The sequence below is a fragment of the Chaetodon auriga genome, chromosome 18, assembly GCF_051107435.1.
Source record: "Chaetodon auriga isolate fChaAug3 chromosome 18, fChaAug3.hap1, whole genome shotgun sequence".
NCBI lineage: Eukaryota > Metazoa > Chordata > Actinopteri > Chaetodontiformes > Chaetodontidae > Chaetodon > Chaetodon auriga.
Window position 1 is genome coordinate 14,470,316 of NC_135091.1, and position 19,900 is coordinate 14,490,215.

The 19,900-nt window shown below is 43.7% G+C and overlaps 2 protein-coding genes across 7 annotated transcripts; one reads left to right on the forward strand and one right to left on the reverse strand.

Annotated features, from left to right (window-relative positions):
• Positions 1-1,676: 1,676 nt before the first annotated feature.
• armh4 (armadillo like helical domain containing 4) lies at positions 1,677-9,554 on the reverse strand. Of its 6 annotated transcripts, none has more exons than XR_013078486.1 (9): positions 9,138-9,486; positions 7,104-7,990; positions 5,501-5,866; positions 4,872-5,024; positions 4,577-4,735; positions 4,363-4,394; positions 3,641-3,790; positions 2,823-3,551; positions 1,677-2,584 (listed from the first exon to the last, which is right to left on the reverse strand). XR_013078486.1 is itself a non-coding variant. In XM_076755750.1 (8 exons), the coding sequence occupies exons 2-8, from the start codon at positions 7,966-7,968 to the stop codon at positions 3,477-3,479; spliced, it is 1,800 nt and encodes a 599-aa protein (XP_076611865.1). In that variant the 5' UTR covers positions 7,969-7,990; positions 9,138-9,554; the 3' UTR covers positions 1,677-3,476. The 6 variants fall into 6 exon arrangements, 3 of the variants coding, with proteins under 3 accessions (XP_076611865.1, XP_076611866.1, XP_076611867.1); XR_013078487.1 differs by having other exon boundaries at positions 1,677-2,579; positions 2,798-3,551; XR_013078488.1 differs by having other exon boundaries at positions 7,104-7,987; positions 9,138-9,315.
• Positions 9,555-12,260: 2,706 nt separating this feature from the next.
• On the forward strand, positions 12,261-19,130 carry actr10 (actin related protein 10). The gene is made up of 13 exons (XM_076756745.1): positions 12,261-12,466; positions 13,667-13,739; positions 13,842-13,924; positions 14,062-14,170; positions 14,718-14,825; positions 15,146-15,213; positions 15,350-15,429; positions 16,133-16,168; positions 16,375-16,454; positions 16,592-16,665; positions 16,849-16,930; positions 17,700-17,901; positions 18,050-19,130. Exons 1-13 carry the CDS (start codon positions 12,390-12,392, stop codon positions 18,229-18,231), a joined length of 1,254 nt encoding a protein of 417 aa, XP_076612860.1. The 5' UTR covers positions 12,261-12,389; the 3' UTR covers positions 18,232-19,130.
• Positions 19,131-19,900: the final 770 nt, after the last annotated feature.

The following is a 19,900-nucleotide window of genomic DNA, read 5'->3' on the forward strand; positions in this document are numbered from 1 at the left end:
GTTTTCCTTGTAGCGCCTCAAATTATGCAGATGGACGTGTGTTATTTTTAGTATGTCCACAATACGGAGAGTAGAAAGCACTGCAAGACACTGCCATGTGGCACAAGTGAAAGTCAAAGTAAAATCTGCTATAGAATCTTACAGAACAAACCAGGAAACATGCATTGTCGTCAGATAATTTAAGAGTTGGTCTCTATGAGTGACACTACAGGACTACAGGACTGTGTTCATGTTTTGGGTGTGTTTCCCCTTTATTTCAGCTGATATTTCACCCCAGGAGTCCAGGACTGAAAGGGAGAGTAGATGTTTACAGAGTTTCCACCCACATAACAGCCCGTGTATGCAAGTTTGTGTCTGTGTGCATTTGGAGCAATGGATCAGATGAACTATATTTCTTTCTCTTTTTTTTTTTTAATCCCCCAGATTTGTATACAAGTGTTGTTCTATATATTGAGAGCTTTTTTTTTTTTTTTTTTTTGAATCGTCTGTTGGGAAAGGGGCGGTTTGGGTTGATTTATCAGATTTGACTTGTATTTTTAATTTCTGTGCTACTTTAGCCCATCAAGAGGTTTACCGAGAATTCGGAGCAGTTCATAGTGGGCACATGGAAACGCTCTACACCCCGAACTCCGACTATTATCTTTACTGCTCATCTGACACTGTTTAGATTTCCTTTATCACCCTGTGTAAACTCCTGGTTTATTTTTGACATTTCTGTCCCTGTTTTGACCCTTGTTTCTCCTTCCTGGGTCCCCTCATGGTCCTGGCCTTTTCTTCTTCTACACAGTGACTACTGATGGATTAAAGGAGAGAATATTGGTAACACTTTACAGAGTGAAGCTACTGTATCTCCAACTTTCAAACCAGTTGTCAGTATGAAGAGGTGTTTTACATTTTGAAGGAAAAGGCTCTGTTGTCTTTTTTTTTTTTTTTTTTTTTTACTCCTGTGTAACTCTGGCAGTTCCATTAGGTGTATGGGCATTACAGCCTGTGGCAAAGAGCCAAAGGACCATGATCACAGACCGAAGGGCTTCGTCATCACTATCAGTTTGTAGCCATGGCTCGTGGGGCTGCATAGTTCTACTCAGCTCTGTCTCTGACAATGCATCGAAGGTTTGACTTGACATGCCAACTCAGTGTTCACAGATGTCAGAAGCAGTTTTCTTTCCCCGTCCTGGACTTCTGCTCCATTCAGGTGGCTTATTCTAACAATCACAACCCCCACCTCTCTGTCCTCACCTGGGGCAACATCTGCCATCCTACATTTTGAGTGTTGCAATCATAAATTCCCCCCAGATTCCAGTTTGTTGTTCAGATAAGCAAGATTTGTTTGGCTGTGCCACAAAAAGCTGTGGTCCCTACATTCAACCAACCAACCATGGGGGCTTCCTGCAGTCTTTCCGGGGTGGCCAGCACCGCCTCCGCCGCCATCCACCAAGTGTGTGAAAGGGGAGAGCAAAAGGTTTTTCTGCATGTCAGATTTCTGTTTGCCCTGTTCCTCTTCCCTGTCCCCTCTCTTGATTTTGATCTGGAAATGTCCGATAGCTTTTATTTAATGTGGAAAAAGAACACAGAAATAAATTATTTGATTTTTTTAATGCTGTAAACTGAGTTATCTTGTCTGCTGTCTAGTGGTTTTTCATTTCAAACAAAATTCACACTCGAAAGCTGTATGATAGAGTCACAATCAGGCATCTAAAAGAATTGTTTATTTCATCACATCCTGTTTCATATCTACATAGAGACCAAAAAGTGTCCACTATTTTACACCACACTTACCCTAAAACAGTATTATTGCATATAAACAGGCAGTTGTACGTAATGCATATCAGATGGCACATGAAGTTACAGAAAATATGTTGTCTTTAAACAAAAGACAAGTGAGTAGAGTTCAAATGTTTCTTGTATCTTTTCTGTCTGAACTATGGCTATAAGTTTTTGAGAAATTATTCCTTATTTTTTCACAAAACTTAAACTGCAACTCCACAAAGAGACATTCTTGGGAGGAACGTGTCAGCCAAAATGTCTCCTTTATCTGTCCTTGTCTGAGCCAGATTAAAACATAAACCACTATTGCACAAAATGAACTGGTTCAAGAAAATGTCACTTGTGAAAAACTATGAACTTCTGCTCCCGGTGGCTTCAATGTTTGTGCTTTTCCAGCCAACAGAAATCACTCTGCAACAGGTCTGTGTGTGAATAGACTTGGACAAAGTCATGCACTTAAAGAAAGAAACATTTTGCAAGCGGCAAAACAATGAATTCATAGCAGAGTTAGTCTATATTGTACATCAAAATCTGTTTTATGCTACATATTTTTGTAGGATTATTGTATTTGTATGTGCGTCTCACAGTAACTTATGAACAAATTGAATAAAACATTTACATTTTCACAAAATTCACATTTAAACGAAACATTAATTGTAATGAACTTATGTGAAGGTTTCTAAAATGTGTGGGAAAAGTTCAGCATTTCGGGAAACAGTTGTTTGCTTTCTTGCCAAGAGTTACATGAGAAGATATGAAGCTAAAGTTAGTCAAGAGATGCTTAGCTTAGCATAAAGGCAAAGGGGAAAGAGCTAGCCTGGCTCTGTCCAAAAGCAGCTAAAGCTAACCAAATTAATACTTTATATCTTTTTTTTTTTTTTTTTTTTTTTTAGCAATTAGCAGTAAGGTATCCAGCAAAGACTCCAGGATGTTTTCATATGGATTAAACAGGCTCATTAGTGACCTTTTACAGCTGCTGGAAGGTGGGTTTTTGTTCCTTCAGACAGAGCCAGGCTAGCTAAATTTATGCTAAGTTAAGCTAATTGGCAGCTAGCTAAAGGTAATGGACACAAGCGAAAGTGGTATCAATGTTTTCATCTAATTCTCGGCAAGAAACTGAATCAATTCATCAAAATGTTTAACAATTCCTATAAACATCCTACATGTGTAGCAAGAAATAAAACGTTATTTACACTAACATGACTGACCCCAAGTCAGCTACATATTTACATCATTTATGCAATGTAACTCTTCTACAGCCCTTTATTATTACTTGACAGAAAACCTGCTGGTCCACACTTTCTCCTCGACTCTAAGCCAGAACCTCAATTCACCAGCAACACCTTCATCTCGTCAGTCACCCTGCTAATGCATTTGTTTTTACAAGCAGCAACATTATTTTTTACATCAAAGTGCATCACACCAACCCTGCCAATCTGTTAGAGTCAACATCACCTGACTGCTTTCAGACAAGTGCTCACATTGGTACTTTTTGGAGGGGGGGGGGGGGGGGTACAAAGCTGACCTTTGTGCAGCCTGTGCAAATTGTGCCCTACACTCTGTCTCACTCTGTGGACCAGATGAGTCATAGCCACACAGCCCAGGGTGATTGGAGATGCGGTAGTCATAGCGATGGGGATGTTTGCTGAACCTCCTTTACAAGAGCATCAGCCACTGGTCACTGACGAAAGGAGCCCGAAAGGGTCTCATCAGAACTCGTCCTCGGAGCTGTCGGCCAGCAGCATGGCCTGGTCCTGACGGCTGGTCCCAGGCTCTCGAGGTTGCTGGGGAAGAAAAGTAAACTTAGGAGACTGATCCCCAATAACAAAGAAAACAAGCGATAATGAATGATAAATACGAGTGGGGTATTAACCTCTGGCTGTCTGACCTTCCTCCTCTGGTGTTTGAAGCTGTTCCTCCTTTTGCGGTGAATCATCCTGATGCTATAGAGGGCACCGACGATTAGCAGGGCCCCAGTGATGCCAATGCCCACAGGGGCCAGCATCCCAGACACATAACCCGCCTGCCGAGGGTGCATACGCAGAGGTCAAAACGGAGCAGTCGTAAACACGTCTAATCCAGGTAAATCCATTTAAGCTCTCTTGTACCCCAAGCTGGTGGCTGCAGTTCTTACCAAATCTTACTCAGACAGGAGTAAATGGTCCATTTGTTATGGACTACTTTCAGTTGCGGAGTAACACACATTTGATGCCCGAGAGATAATTTAAGGTTGCAGGATGGTGTGTGTGTGTGTTGGATAATTGACTCAAAATAAACAATAGAGCCAGTGTTTATGATAATGAAGGAACATCTCGCCCAGTGCAACAGTGTGGCTCACTCATGTCTTTTATAGTTTCTGGATAACAATGGAGCTCTATGGCATAGAGGAATAAGATATCAGGCTTTGGATACAGAGGACTTAGTAGGATCAATTTGTTGCTAGTTCAGGTCTTTTTATGGGATTTGTTGATAATAAGAAACACAGAGAATATTGTCAGCTTTGTCCGTAATGCCACATTAGTGAAGGAGCGAAGGAAACTGGCATTTTGTGACGGACATCCAAGACTTTTCAAGGACAGCAGGTGGCAGTCTTACCTTTTCTCTGATCAGTTCTACCCAGCTCCGCACTGGAAGAAAAGAGCCATAGACTTAGCAGGGCAACATCCTACAAAACTATTTCTGTCTTATAGAGGGAGCAGGTTAAATGCTTCTGTGTTTCTAGCCACAGCAAATGAAGCTATGAGCATTAAATACATTGTTTTAAATCCCAAGGCTCATGAAAAAATGATTTAAAACCATGTTCTCATACTCAGCCCCTGGTTGCGCTGAACCCAGACGGGAGGTGGAGGGATGAGGCTGTACGGAGGCTGCGTTGAGGATGTTTTAGGTGTTTCTGTTAGGTCCTCTTCACTGTCATCCTCCACCGATTCCTCAGAGTTCTCATCATCCTCATCTTCATCTGGCTCCTCTGTGGGGACCAAAGCACAATGATCTTTTCAGCAGCACAAGAAACAAGGGTCATGTTTATGATTGAACATGGCATTTTAAAAGAAGATCTAAATTGAAATGAAATCGTTTTCAGTTGGCAATAAAACTCATCTCACCCTCAGACTCCATCTCCTCTAACCCTGATCTGGATTTATGCACCAGCTGATGGGTTGCCATGGTTACTGTTGTCATAGCATGCTGGAAGGATGAGAGGGAGGATGAGCCAGTGGTGGGCAAGCTCTCCTCCAGAGTCGGTGTTCTCACAGCACCTACGTGTCACAAATCACATGGCACAAGGAGAAAAGAAGACAAGTAGAGATCTTCACACACTGTGTGTACAACTGCAGCCACGACTCACGGCTCATTTTAACACATAACTATGTGTGAGAGGCTTGGTCTGTGCTGACATCTGCAAAATGAACTGGTAGATATCTGAAAAATTACTACAATTAGTAATTTATTATCACATCTGTCACATCTTCCTGGTGCACCCAAGTGTTGGTAAGAAATTCTAATGTGATTTAAGAAATGTTAAAGGTAAACACCAGCACTGCCATTACAAGTTATGTTGGAAATTCAAGGATACAGTAAGCAGGCATGCTCAGAATAATGGATTGTCAATCAAATTTCAAGTCTGGTACTTATAGTAAACAGGACTATGTTACATTACATTAAGTAATTGTTCCATAAAGCATTTTGTTTTGACACTGAGAGTCATTCAGTCGCTCTGGTCCTGCCACTTCACCTCTCTCCGAATGATCTTCTGGCAGAGCTTGCCGCGGTGAAACAGACGGATCTGACGAGCTGATTGGCTCCAGCAGCTCAGCGCCAGACGTCTGCCAAGGTGACGTCCAGTCTGGCATCAGCAGGGGCGGGGCACGCGAGGGACCGTCGCTGTCTGTCTCCACGGTGACCAGCTGGTCCAGGTCCACCTGTGACAGAGGCATCCCTCCGGTCGCCATGGCAGCAGGAGGCTGAGCGCTGCCGGGCGCCGGTGTGACCGACCCCTCCGGTGTGACATCCTCAAAAGGCTCAAAGATGAGAGGGAGGGCCTCTGATGACATGGTGCCCTCTGTGGCTTCGTCCTGGGACAGCGGCACCGCAGTGTCCACTGTTATCGTGTCAACACAAGCACAGAGAATGAGGGTCAGGACGTGTGGAATGGTCGGCTACCTATTTTCCAAATGGCAGGGTTGTCTTGGTAAAAGCCTGAAAATGTTTTTCTGATGAGGCTCGATTCAGTGAGTGAACTAGGGCAAGTGAATGAGGACACGCTGAGGGCGTAGCAGTTTCTCCACACAAAACTTTGCTGCCAGCTAAAAATGTGTATGTTTTCTATTGCAAAACATCAACTATATAGCACTTTATGAGAGTATGCATTGAACCAGGTGCTTCTTTAGGCATGCAGTTTTCTCATTAGGAACACTTGCACTCTCAGAGCTGAGTCCCCGGTGCAGCTATGGCACAATGAAAGGGGTATTGTTTGAAAAATGGTTCTTTCTAGATAAGAAGCTGCTACAGAGGGGGCTGTCAGTGGGAAAGAAATGTTACTGCATATCTCTCAGGCATTTCCTTTAGTCCAAAGCATTTCTAAAGTAGGCTGAAAAATGCTTATAAAGACTGCACTCCCTTTACATAATGCCGTTTTGGGAGTTGAGGGGTTTTTTTTCTTTTCTTTTGGGAGGAAGCTTCAACAAACAGACAAACCCCAAATGGACGGCAGGAACACATATTGGCTCAGGCAGGCTCCTTTAATCCATTTCCCTCTCCTGCCTCACTGAATAATAACCTGCCTGCTTCTTTACAGTAGTCTGGATGTGGAGGATGGAGGCTGGGGAAGAAAGAGGGGCGGGGGTATAGATATAGAGAAAGAGGGGTTTAATCCTCCAAAGACTCGTGTAACACACCCTGCCACCAGCCTTTTCCTGGCAATTGTGTGTGTGTGTTCTTTTTTGTTTCCAGGCTGAAGTCAGGAATAGAAAGTAATTAGACTGCCACGGGTCCCAGCTGGGGTTCAAAGTGGAGCGTGGAAAAGCGAGCGCCTTCTTTGCCAATCATCAAAGGCAATCTTTGCCACTAGACGTGTCGCTTTCATTTCCGCCTCGCTTTTTAATGAAGCCTCCTGAAACCCTGCAAACTCCAGCAAGCCGGAAAATAAAATGTTGTGGAGGGAATTCTGATAGGGTGACTGCAGAGCTTTACCTTAAACCACTCTGTGCGTCTGTAAGTTTGAACACGTTGAATGAATGACTAATAATTGTATTACACAAGGTTTTATCCAGATAAAAATCCTGACATGTCCCTTTTCCATCAACAGTAATTATGCTTCTCTAATTCCTCTGACTCACCTCCGCCAGGCCTCGCTGCCTCAGTCCACAGGCTTTCTGGTCCATCCTCTCTTGGCATCAGGTTTGGTCCGATTTCAGGCAACAGGGGCTCTGGGAGGGAGGATACTGTAGCTCCATCATGGCCCCAAATTGACAAAAGGGTGGAGGTCTGAGGTGAGACAAAGACCGAGGGTGGGATGGGGCTGTGGGAGGTCAGTTTCTGGATCTGTTCTCCAGGATTGGGGGGGTCTGTAGAGGATGGCAAGCTTGTTTCTGGGTCTTCTGTTTCTTGGTCTTTGGCCTCCCTTGCTGTGATGCTCAGCTGTGGTGGTGGTGCTGTGGAGGAGGCTGAAGATCCATCTGGAGTCAACCATGAGGCACTCTCGGTTATGTCCAACTGCTTCCTCCCACCTGTAGGACCGAATATGGGCGCACTGGTGACAGATGCATCCTCGTGTTTGCCCTCTGGATCCACAGGCGGAACTGAAGCTCCCCCCGACTGTCTTTGAGCATCTCCCATCTCAGATCTGCTCTCGACCTTCTTTCCCTCGCTCCTTTGGCTCCATGCCTCTCCGCCAGCCTCACTCGGCCCAGATCTTCCAGCGAGGCTGTCCCCGTTTTCTGTGCGCGTCACTGGAGCTGTCCCCTCAGGGCCAGCCCCTCCTCCTGCACCCAATATCAGGCCAGTCACATGTTCTGTATCTGAGGGTTCAGACTTCACACCTGTGGTGTGCGTTGACCCGACAGTTGTTACTGAGCGGGCACACGACCCATCACAGTCGCTGTCCTGCGTGCGGCCGAAGTCTGAGAGGCGTACAGGGGTTCCGGAGACACAGAGACAGGTCCCGGCCAAGAGGAGGCGATGGAGCGTCCCAAACATCAACATCTCTGTCTCGTCTCAGTGCCTGCTGAGAGTGGACGCACAATGACAAATACTAATAAGCTTAGCTGAGGCAACTTCTACGCCCTGTCACCCACGCAGACATGCGGACAGAGAGACAAAGCGGGGGTGGTGGTGTGTCTGCGAGGGAAGATGAGGTGACAGGGCACATTACCAAGGTGTGCAGCCGCAGATTAAAGGGTCGGAATGCAACGGGAGAACTTCACACAGCCTGTGACAAGCACGGAGAACAGGATTAACTGTGCAGTTCTGCCTGCATTTGCCTTGATGCTGCAGTCTCACCGTTTTGAATAATTCGGATGAGATTCCTTTTCATCTCAGCCTCTTCTGTTCATTTTGTGTAAACAGAGGGAAATGCTGGGCGCGCACGCACAGAGGGAGAGCGACACACACACAAACACACAGAGAGAGAGAGAGTGAGAGAGAGAGAGAGAGAGAGAGAGAGAGAGAGAGAGAGAGAGAGAGAGAGAGAGAGAGAGAATCTGACACAGCAATCCTTCGCACCCCTCCGCGCTTCGCCTATAAATAGCACCAGGTTTTCTACCCTGTAGGATCCTCTACAGATGGATCCATGAATGTTACATTTTCACACTACACAGAGCCGCATCTTCAGAAAAAAAAGGCAGTTTTCAAGAATGATCCTGCATATTATCAAATGCTAAAAACAAAGCAAACAACAGCAACAACAATGAAATAATCTGTGATGCTGTGGGAAAAGGGAGAGAAATGACGTGAGGTGCGAACGGGTGACACCCTTTCATACTGCCCGAGTCAGACAAAACGTCTGAGAGAAAGCATCATCCAGACCCGATGATGATGAAGATGATGATGATGCATGGTCCAACAATGTCACAACACACAGCCACTTCTCATGCCTGCGCACCTCCCCTGTGATCGATACAGTTAACGCACTCCGCCGGTACGCTCGTGCAGCCCACCACCTGGCAACGCAACGGCTCGAGCACTTGCACTGTCAACAAATTGCGGTGTTGAATCACGTTTCACCAATCTTGACTGCACAGAATTGCCATTTTGGAGCTAATCATACCCGCACAGAGGCTGGAAGGCGCCCCCCTTCCATCGCACCATCACATTCTGGCATTGGAGAGCGAAATGCACATGAGGTAACGATTAAAAATAAAACTGCCTTTTACCTGCCAGAGTTCATGACGGATCGATGTGCCTGGAGGACGCAGAGCTTCTCTCGCACTGTGCAAAAATGAATAAATAACTACATAAATAACACAGTTCGCGCGGACACAAATTCAGGAGAGTCTGGTGTGGAAAGCAAGCTGAAGGAGAGGCTTGTTGTTGTGCAGCGCAGCGTCACTCAGTCTTCTCTACGTATGTCCGCCTGCTTCACAAGCGCTGCCACCAGATGCTTAAAGTCTGCAGGATTCATTCTAACTGACGGCTTCGACATCAGCGTTATGATAAACGCTGCTGTTGGCTTCCACCGCATCTAGTCCTTGACCATTTTCACTGCCTTTACTTTTATTTTTCACTGACTTTCCCAAAGGGTCACATGAGGCTCCCGGTGGTGCTGAATGGACAGCTCCTTCACCTCAAGTGAAGGGTCGCCTGCTGCGCACACAGAGAGCAGCGGAGACCAGGAGGCTGTGACAGCGTCTCTAAACTTCTTTTACGAAGAAAACGTCTTTCACTTCCTTATGCTGCAACCTAAATATCACATAAACCTATTTTTCAAATGCTGGATTTACATGAATGTGATCACACACAAGAGAGGCAAACATTTAAAGTCAAGCAATATTTACCTGACATAAAATGTTTGTAAACTACTCACTATTGTAAATGCCATTTATCAAAAGTCCTGATTTATATCCACAATTCCAAACGTTGATTTCAACTTTGAATTCTTTTGAATGGAGTTGTGGCTCATGTGCAAGTTGACATTCACAGTTTAATGTCTCTGTTAAGGGTATGAAGAAGCACATCTGAAAAAATCTGAAGTTAATAAAGTGAACTTGTTACAATGCTTAATTATGCAGTCCCATATTTTACGTACTATTATTTTGCAACTACTATTTATTTAATTTTTTTGTTCTGTTCTGTGGGCAGCTAAATTAATGCTGTATGACTGCATTGGCCCATTCAAAAAACACAGTCACTCAAAAATAGCACAGCTTAGAAGCAGGTGCATGCAGGAGATGCAAAAACAGCTACAGGAGGAAGCTGGAGGAGCACCTTCAGGGGAACACCAACAGAGAGGTTTGGAGAGGCCTGAAAACTGTCTCAGGCTGCAGCACTGACAGCAGGAGGGGCCCTGAAGCTGGACACAGGGAATGGACAAATGAGCTGAATCTGTTTTTCAATAGGTTTGATTCTTCCCCCGTTGGTGTGGAAGACGTAGTGATCTACCTGCTTCACAGAGCCCGTTCTCACATAGATAACACTGGGAACACGGCGAGGGTCATGTTTGTTGACTTCTCCAGTGCTTTCAACATAGTCCAACTATCACTGCTCCGGGGGAAGCTGGAAGGAGCTGAAGTGGCCTGCCACCTGACTGCATAAACCATCAACTACCTCACCAGCACACCGCAGTGTGTGAGGCAGTTTGCAGCACGAGGGCTCCGCAGGGGGCAGTGCTCTCTTCCTCTTCACCCTCTACACATCAGACTTCAGACACAACACTGACAGCTGTCACATCCAGAAGTTCTCTGACGGTACAGCCATCGTTGGATGTGTATCACAGGGGAACAAACTAGAATACAGGGAGGTCATAACCAACTTTGTCAACTGGTGTGGACCGAACCACCTGCACATCAACGCCAGCAAGACTGACTGAACAAACTGGTCAGGAGGGCTGGCTCTGTCCTGGACTGCCCTCTGGACACCATCAAGGAGGTGGGTGAGAGGAGGATGTTAGCCAAGCTGACATCAATCATGGGCAACCCCTCCCACCCCTTGCATAAGACAGTGGGGGGCTTAAGCAGCTCTTTCAGTAACAGACTGCTGCATCCATTGTGTGAGACAGAACGCCACCGCATCCTTCATCCTAACAGCTGTCAGACTGTTTAACTCCAGCGTCATTTAATGTAGCACTGTGTTGATGTTGTTTCCTATTGCAGCATCACAAACCTATTGTTTCTGCACTACTGTTATTTATGCTAACATATTCTCACATCCATTACATCTTGGGCAATATGACACAATTTCTACTGTGTTATATATTTTTCTACTGTGTAATTGTACAAACACTTATTATCCATATTTGATACATCTGCAATTCAATTTTTTCTCGTGTGCAATTCAATATGGCAATGGTATATTTTCATGGCAACAGTATTCTTATAATAGCACATAATGTACATATATAGTTGATTTTTATTTTTTTACACTGTATCCCTTTATATTTTGATCTTTCTGTGCCTCTCCTTTTATGCTTTACTGGCTGTAACAATTTGATTTCCCCAGCGTGGAATTAATAAAGTTTTATCTTATCTCTTATGAGCACTTAATATAAAGTAATGGTGTATGTGCATTTTCACAACCACAAGCAACAATCTTAAGTTACATATCCCAAACTGCATGGCCTCAATTGTGTGTCACTTCCCAACAAATCAACTCTGGAACAGCTCCACTGAAGGTTCCACCGCAAACTAAGGGATTCAAATTGTTCTATGCCAATGATGAGGTGAGCATCTAGGCAGGAATTAGGTGACGATGAATGTGGTATAATGATTTGCTTGTATTTGCTCATTAGCCTTAATGGGAGAACTTTTCACGGACAGTTCAGCAAACCTGGAGTATACTTACAGTTGGGCCATATTCAAGTTCCAGTGACACCCTGTGGTGGCCCAGTAAAGTTACACCATCAGCATCCACATGCTACAACTGTGTATTTCAATAGCCTGGGGGGACAAAAAAAAAAATAAGGAAAAAAGACAGAAAACTTTTGAAGCAACGTGTTTCATTTTTATTCAGTGGGACTCAAGTTGTTGCAGCTCTTCACTTTTCCAGGTGTTCCCGGTCTCCTCTTTTTTTCAGTGCTTTAGATATATATGCGCAATACACAACACAACAATATTTATGCAATGTATGAAAATAAGAGTGAAAATGTCCTTAGAACATGTCTATCAGGTCTGTAATCGAAAGCTACTTGTGAAAATGTGTTCACGTTGTACTCTTTGTAACTTTAAAAATCTGCATTTGGGTGTCTCGTGTGAAATGTACCAGTTGAGCAGAGAGTTTCCATGAAACTCATATATTTGAGCACATTTTGATCAGGCAACACTTTATGACGTCATTCCCTTTCTGAAGACCCAACCCAACCCAACCGGAAGACAACAGATTTTTTTCTTTATCCTTTTGATAGGATGCAAATTTGCGACTCTCAACGCTAAGTATTGATATCATTTGTGCCTAAAGGCGAACAAATTAATAAAATGCCCTTATTTGATGGGTTGGGAAGTGGAGGAGAGAAGACTGCGATCGTCATTGATTTGGGAGCAGCATTCACAAAGTGAGTGTCAGTCGTTTGCACGTCTTCTTATCGGTTAGCATAACATGCTATCGTAATGTTATATATTTGTTTTCTTTACTCACCGCCTTTATCCCGGTACTTTAGGTCAAATACAGGGACTAAACCTGACAAGCACATGATACAGACTTGTATGGACCGGTAATAAATGTTGTTGCGGTGTTAACACGTAAGCCACGCAGTCAGTGGGCATGCTAGTGTTTAGCTAGCTTTAATGCCAATTTAGAGCTAAGAACAAATCCAATAAGTAAAGAAAAACTGCGACACTGAACGCCATTGGCATCACAGCGAGCTGCTTTTCCAAATAAAAGTTTTTCAGCACCGTGCAGGTTCGTATTTGGGTGCATATGACACAATGAACCAGTTTCAAGCTGAAGCTAGCTAATTTTTCTCAGAATGTTTTAGCTATAAGTGCAGATATTGTTAAGCGTTATATTAAATTGGTGGAAACTGGATAAATGTGATTGGAAAAGACTAACTGAACAACACATCTAACTTTGATTTCCTCAGACCGGAGCAGGTTCTTGTCATTTGTCTGTCTTGAGATGAAATTCCGCCTCGTAGTGACTGTTGTTTGACTGACCTAAATAGCTGTATTTAAGCACCTGATGGTCTGAAAGCTGTCTTACACTGAAAGTCACGTCGGCTATCATTATACCTGACATATCAATCAGTGTTTGCAAAGAATGCAATACTAAATATTTATGGCAAAAATGCATAAATGCCACAATAAAATTCTTAATTTATTCAATGTTGCATATATGTCTTGCATGTACGTGTATGTGTGTGTGTGTGTGTGTGTGTGTGTGTGTGTGTGTGTATGCATGCATATCTTGCTGAAATTTTAGTTCAAAGTATTATGAAATAAAGATGAGAAACTGGCCTGAGGGAAGTCACATGAAGATCAAGAGGACTGGTCTCTTTAAGAACGATGCCTTTGTCTACAGTTACTCTCCTACATCATTTGACACAGAGCTGCAGCTATTTTATTTCAAATCACTTGATTGCAATGTTGGATCATGTTTACATGCTTTACATGTTACACACACAACAAAAGCAGGCTACGGATTGTATTATTTTTGCGAGTAATGGTATTGAACAATCAGAAATATAAGTATCTATCATGAATATCCTCTCTGCACGTCCTTGAGCAGCTTGGCTGACAGTTTCTGTTTCTTGCAGATGTGGCTTTGCAGGGGAAACGGGGCCCAGGTTCATAATTCCGAGCGAGATCCGGAAACCGGGACAGCAGCAGGTGAGATGAGATGCTGCTGTGCTTTGCCAAAGCAGGCTGGTTAGAAATTGCTAATTGTATTGCTGACACATGTTTATGTGGTATGAAATGTCTCACTTTCAGGCCATCAAAGTGGTTCAGTACAACATCAACACAGAAGAGCTTTATGTCATCCTCAAAGAGTTTATCCATATACTGTACTTCAGGTGAGGCATCAGTTATTCAGTGTAAGAAAATGTTTAACATCCTTTTTACACAACATGCTGTATACCACTATCCACTGAAACATGAAGAGGTCTGGCCTCAGCAAATAAAATTCTGTCTTTCCATTTGTGTCAATCAGGCACCTACTGGTGAACCCTCGCGACAGAAGAGTGGTCATCATCGAGTCCATCCTCTGCCCGTCTCACTTCAGGGAGACGCTCACCAAGGTTTTCTTCAAGCAGTTTGAGGTATGAAGACCAAGCAGATCAGTGTTTTATGGCAGCTGCAGAACGTGTTTGGAGAATGTGTTGTTTGCTTATTAATTCTGCTTATTTTTGAAAATTCATACAAAAGTTTAGCTTTGGGCTCATAAAACTGACAGCCACAATGTGATTTCTGCATCTAAGACTTAAGTTTGACAAGAGTAGAGACAGTCTGACAGTAACTAGGGTTGCAGGAGTATATCGGTTTCATGCTGTAGTGTGGTATAAATCTACTGTATTGAGTTCTAACATATTCATTCATGTCTGTCAGAACATAATATTTTATGTAACTGTAGTAAACTATTTATTCAGCCAAGAACACCCTTCCATTTTCATCCATTTAAGGGACATTTCAACTGATGATGATAATAATAATAGTGTAATACTGTGGATACTGTGAAACTGATATTTTCTGAGATGGTTATTGTAGCGTCAAAATCTCACACCCTGGCACTAACACATTTCTTTTTAACTTTATTGACAAGCTTAATAGTAAGTTGAAGGTAGAGTTTTCTTCGATGGTGTTTTCCAGGTGCCCTCTGTGCTGTTTGCGCCAAGTCACCTCATGGCCATCATGACTTTGGGCATCAACTCTGCTCTGGTGATGGACTGTGGCTACACAGAGACGCTGGTCCTGCCTGTATCCTTTTCCTGCCACCCTGGAGTCTTTGACACTTAAAGGAATACTAGAACTGTAATGTTGGATCTATTTGCTGTCTTACCAGGAGACGATTGGTGTCAGTTTAATCCCCATTAGTAATGGAGAGATGCTTTTAGTACATCAGTACATCACAGAGTCAGCTGGGAGTTGGAAGGCACCCTTGTCAGAGATAGGCTGGTTGTTTCCCTGCCTTTACCAGTCTTTGTGCTAAGCTAGTCTAAACAACTTGTATTGATGAAGGTTTTTGTGTGTTTTTATATTTTTGTTTTATATGTTACTACCTTAACTGTGAAAATCAGGTTTATGAGTGCACTCCTATTCTTCCAGCTTGGGAGGCTTTGCCTTTGGGAGGGAAAGCCATCCATAAGTAAGTAGCTGCAACAGATTCAAGAGGAGTGTGTGACTTTGCATGTTGGTGTACTATAAAAAGAAACGCTTATACTTGATGCTTTGTTTTGTGAAGATTTCCTCCCTTAAACTGCACGTGTCTGTATTTCCTGTAGAGAATTAGACGGACTTCTTGTGGAACAGTGCACTGTGGACACAGACACCACCACTGGGCAGAGCGTACCAGCCATCATTGGTAATTACAGACAAATGTCTTACACTGTGCATGTCTTTGTCTTTTCAATATAAGGGCTTTGACCCATTATGCATCATTTACTATTCATAAGATCTAGTTTCTGTGTGACAATTTGAGTGAATTCCTCTCTCAATTTTTAAATTATACATATGCACACAGTCTATTTTAGAGCTTCCTCTCCACACTTTTACTTGATGGAGGACTGAGTCATCATGTTCAGCTTTGAGATCTACAGCTGCAGCAGAGTGAGAGAGGCTACACACATATGCATCAATAATTAAGACAGACAGCAGGCCGACTCACTTGAGTGGACTGTCAAAGGAACTGCATTTCTGCAGCGGGCACGGAAGAGCTGATGTCTCTGTAATCAACCCTTTGCACTGCGCATGATTCAGGGAGGAAAAAGTGTGCCCAAAACATGAAGCCCATCGTTTGTTAAGTTATTTACATGACAGAAGTGACAAACTACCAAAAAAACAAGTTTCTTTTGCAGCAACGTTCCAAGACTTGAGCTTGTTTTACTGCAAACAGTCGTATTCGACTCTTGTCATTTGCTGCACTGTCAGCTCACACAACGCTGATTCAGCCTCATCATAAATCTAACTCTGAAGTGAAGTGAAAGAAATGGCCGATTTCTGCGTAAGTGAACCGAAGAAAATTAAGTTCCACTTCATCCATATGTCTTTTTCTTCTCTTTCTCCAGGGACCATCCCAGAGGAGACTGTGGAAGACATCAAGGGTGGGTTTGAAAAGTTGTTTTTTGTTTGTTTTTTCATTCCAAATGCCTCACTTGACTCCTGTGAGGGTAATTGATTAGGCTTTTTATTTATTTCCCTTCAAAGGTGGCATCCCAAAAGAAAACAACACATAACAATCCAATGTTCTGTCAAGACTGTGGCTGCTTAATCTTTGCCATGCTTATTGGTTCTTTTTTCTTTCCTGCAGTCAGAACATGTTTTGTCAGTGACCTCCAGAGAGGCCTTCAGATCCAGGAAGCCAAGTTTAACCTCGATGGAACAGCAGAGGTAAGTGAAGTGTTGTTTGTATGCTTGTGTTTATGCGAGTTGCCTTAGTTTTCCTCAGTCTGTCAATCTGTTTGCATTATGTAATGCATTGCTGTACATTTACTGACACTTCGTCCTTCTTGTGAATGTGTTTTTAGCGTCCAGCCCCTCCTCCTGATGTTGATTACCCCCTGGATGGTGAGAAAATCCTGCACATCAAAGGATCAATCAGGTAGTTCACTGAATAATGCGCTTGGCCAGCTGACAGAACCAGAGATTAGGTTCTTATTGCTCTGTCTCAGCTACCCTCCATCTGTGGGACAGTATGTGGGTCCTTTAACTTGCTCGTTGTCTGCACTGTGTCTTTGGAGTTCCGTCAAAAAGTTGTCTCTCATTAGATTGTGTGTTTTTTCAGAGACTCTGTGATGGAGATGCTGTTTGAACAGGACAATGAAGAGAAGAGTGTGGCCTCTCTGATACTTGACACTCTGGTTAAGGTATGGAGGAGTTATTCTTGGCATGTATGAGGGCAAGGTGTTCTGCTTATGAGCAATTGCTGACTTCATACATTCTGCATGTAAATAATGTAGAAGATCTAAACACACACAGTATGGAAGCTAGATACTCTAGAAATGCCATTTCATGTAGACTTTAAGTACAGGGTCTCATGTCTCTGCACTGGAAGCCTGATTCTTTTACACAGGTACCACAAAATCCATGGCCCTCTTCATCTGTTGTGTCTTGGTTGACATTATGTCATTTGGATTTCGCCTCACTACTCTTCTCTTTTGGTGGATATTAGTTCTAATTATCCTGCTGTAAACCCTCAGTATCTTTGGCAGGAGGAATGCAGCAGCCCAGCTCTGTGCTCCATATAGGAGTCGAGCGTACAGTTTGACTCGGCGTGGTTGCCATGGCGACGCTCAGCTGTGGCCATGTAACTGAGCACGGTTTTGTTGCTCCATGTGGGGATCCAGTCAGCACACTACAGCCTAATTAATCTCAGTAGGAGCCGCAGCAGCAGACACTATGCAGCCTCAGATTGCAACAGCAGAACATTTAAACCTGATCTGTGCATTGCTCTGCTCTGAATATACTGATGCATGATCAGGCCTCTACACACGAGAGAGGCTACTGCAGTAATGCTGCTTCAGCTACCTCCATCATCACTTTTCGTTTTAGCGTGCACCTGCCCTGAAAAGCAGGAAGTGTTGTCCGGTAGTGTAGAGTCGCTTTTTCCTCATCCTCTCTTGTGTCTCCCTGTAGTGCCCCATTGATGCACGTAAGGTGCTCTCCGAGAACCTAGTGGTGATTGGAGGTACAGCCATGCTGCCGGGTTTCCTGCACAGGCTGCTGGCCGAGATACGCCTCCTGGTGGAGAAACCCAAGTACAGCGAGGTGTTGGCCAGCAAGAGCCTGCGCATACACGCTCCACCTGCCAAGCCCAACTGCACCGCCTGGCTCGGAGGTGAGATGTGAGATTTTATTTAAGCATTTGTATTAAGTGTTTCTCCAACATAAACGTACTTCATAAACCATAAAAGATGTTGAAAAGATATTGTTTGAGGCCTCGTGTTATTTGTAAAGCCCTGTCTGTATTCGCATCTGCTCTACAGGTGCTATCTTCGGGGCGCTGCAGGACATCCTGGGCAGCAGGTCGGTGTCTCGAGACTACTACAACCAGACGGGCCGCATCCCAGACTGGTGCTGCTTGAGCTCCCCTCCTCCTGAATCTCTCTACGAAGCAGGAAAGACCCCTCCTCCGCTCATGAAGAGAGCCTTCTCCACAGAGAAGTAGACTGTGCATCATTAAATCCATGTGCTCTCCTTTATTTTACCTGATAGAACAGCTGTAACACTAAATGTAACAACGAAAGTGTAACATCTCGTTAATGTGTTAACTACACAAACAGCTCCAGATGTTTACAATGTGTAGTAGTCACACCCTTGTTTTTGTATGATCAGGTGAGCTGGTCTCTGACTTTAGCAGACATCAGGATTTTAGGAGGTTACATTGATATTCTACGGGGCTTACAGTGTCAGAATTTCAAATAGTTCCTGTGCTACATGCCACCATGTCTCCTGTTTCATTTGAAGTCTCACTGAGCGAGACACCGAACCCGTTCGTGCCCCCCCCCCCCGCTCTACTTTGTGCTGGATTTTGTTGGCAGTTGATCTGAAAACACAGCAGAAATGTTTCCGACGGTGACCCAGTTGAGCTTTAGTCATTCATTTGTCAACAAAATGACAGAAAATTTGCTAAACTCTGGAGATGTTATTCCAGTGTGACGTTTAAGTGTGAAAATCTGAATCTAAAATGTGGATTCTGACAGCGATGTCGAAAACAAAAAACGTATTTATTGTATGGATTTAGTGAAGGCCCTGCACGCTCACACAGGTGCTCTCAGTTCTTCCAGCCAGGTAACAGTTTTTCATGTGAAAGCAGGGTGGAGTTCGATCAGGTCACCAGACTGCTCATGTACTCCACCACAAAGAGCCAAAGTCACAAAGGGTAACCCATGCAACAGGAGGGTGAGGGATGTGTCAGTCAGTCATGGGCTGCACTCATCCACGCTGTCCTGAGAAGTGCTCTCGTGTATGTTGTCCATAGTTGTTGTTCTTCCACACAATGCCATCCTGCTCTGTAACCTTTAAATTCAATTGTTACAACAAATAAATATTCAGAATTCACTCAGACATGCTTTTCCTGTCCTGTTTATCCGAGAGTGGTGTTGGTTTAAAAAAAACAAAAGTTAACAACTCACATGTTTTATAAAGAAAGACCTAATTAGTTGTTTTTTTTCCCATTGTTCCCATTTCAGAAGTCTTGAAACAGTCTGCAGGCATACTTCCAAAACCTCAGAAATAAACAGACTAATTTTTGATGTTGCACCACAGCCCGCTGTTACAGATCCTCCAGTAATAACCTGCAAAGACACACAATTTGTCAAGTTTGAGTACTGTCTAGTTTTCAAACGAGTTGTAGGTAAAATAAGACTGCACTGTAACTGTCAGCCCAGCAGAAGCACCTTTTTTCCCAGAGTGTTGCCTCAGGTGCTGCTAAAATCAGTTTTTCCCACTTGAATCTCTGAGCTATAAATTTTCACAGTATCAGAGTGAAGTATCGTGTTTTATCAGGCCTCGCCTCATTCTGAATGTCTTAACAATGCGTAGGAGGAAACACTGGAATGGTTTCCAGCATCCCTCTGGCTGTAAATACAGTTAACACAAAGAAATGCTTGCATCTCACTTCTAAAGCAGCGGAGCACCGTGTTCATGTATCACCTTTACAGGAGTTTACCTGGAAAATCACTGCAGTAAGTTGCAGCCATCAGAACGCAATCTGCACCAATCAGCTGGTGATTTGGCACTCCAGGCCTTTATGTTTATTATGTTAACATCCACGCTGCAGCTCATTCCCGAGTTCAGTGTATTCAAGAAACTCCCAACGCACTGTTAATGTGTGT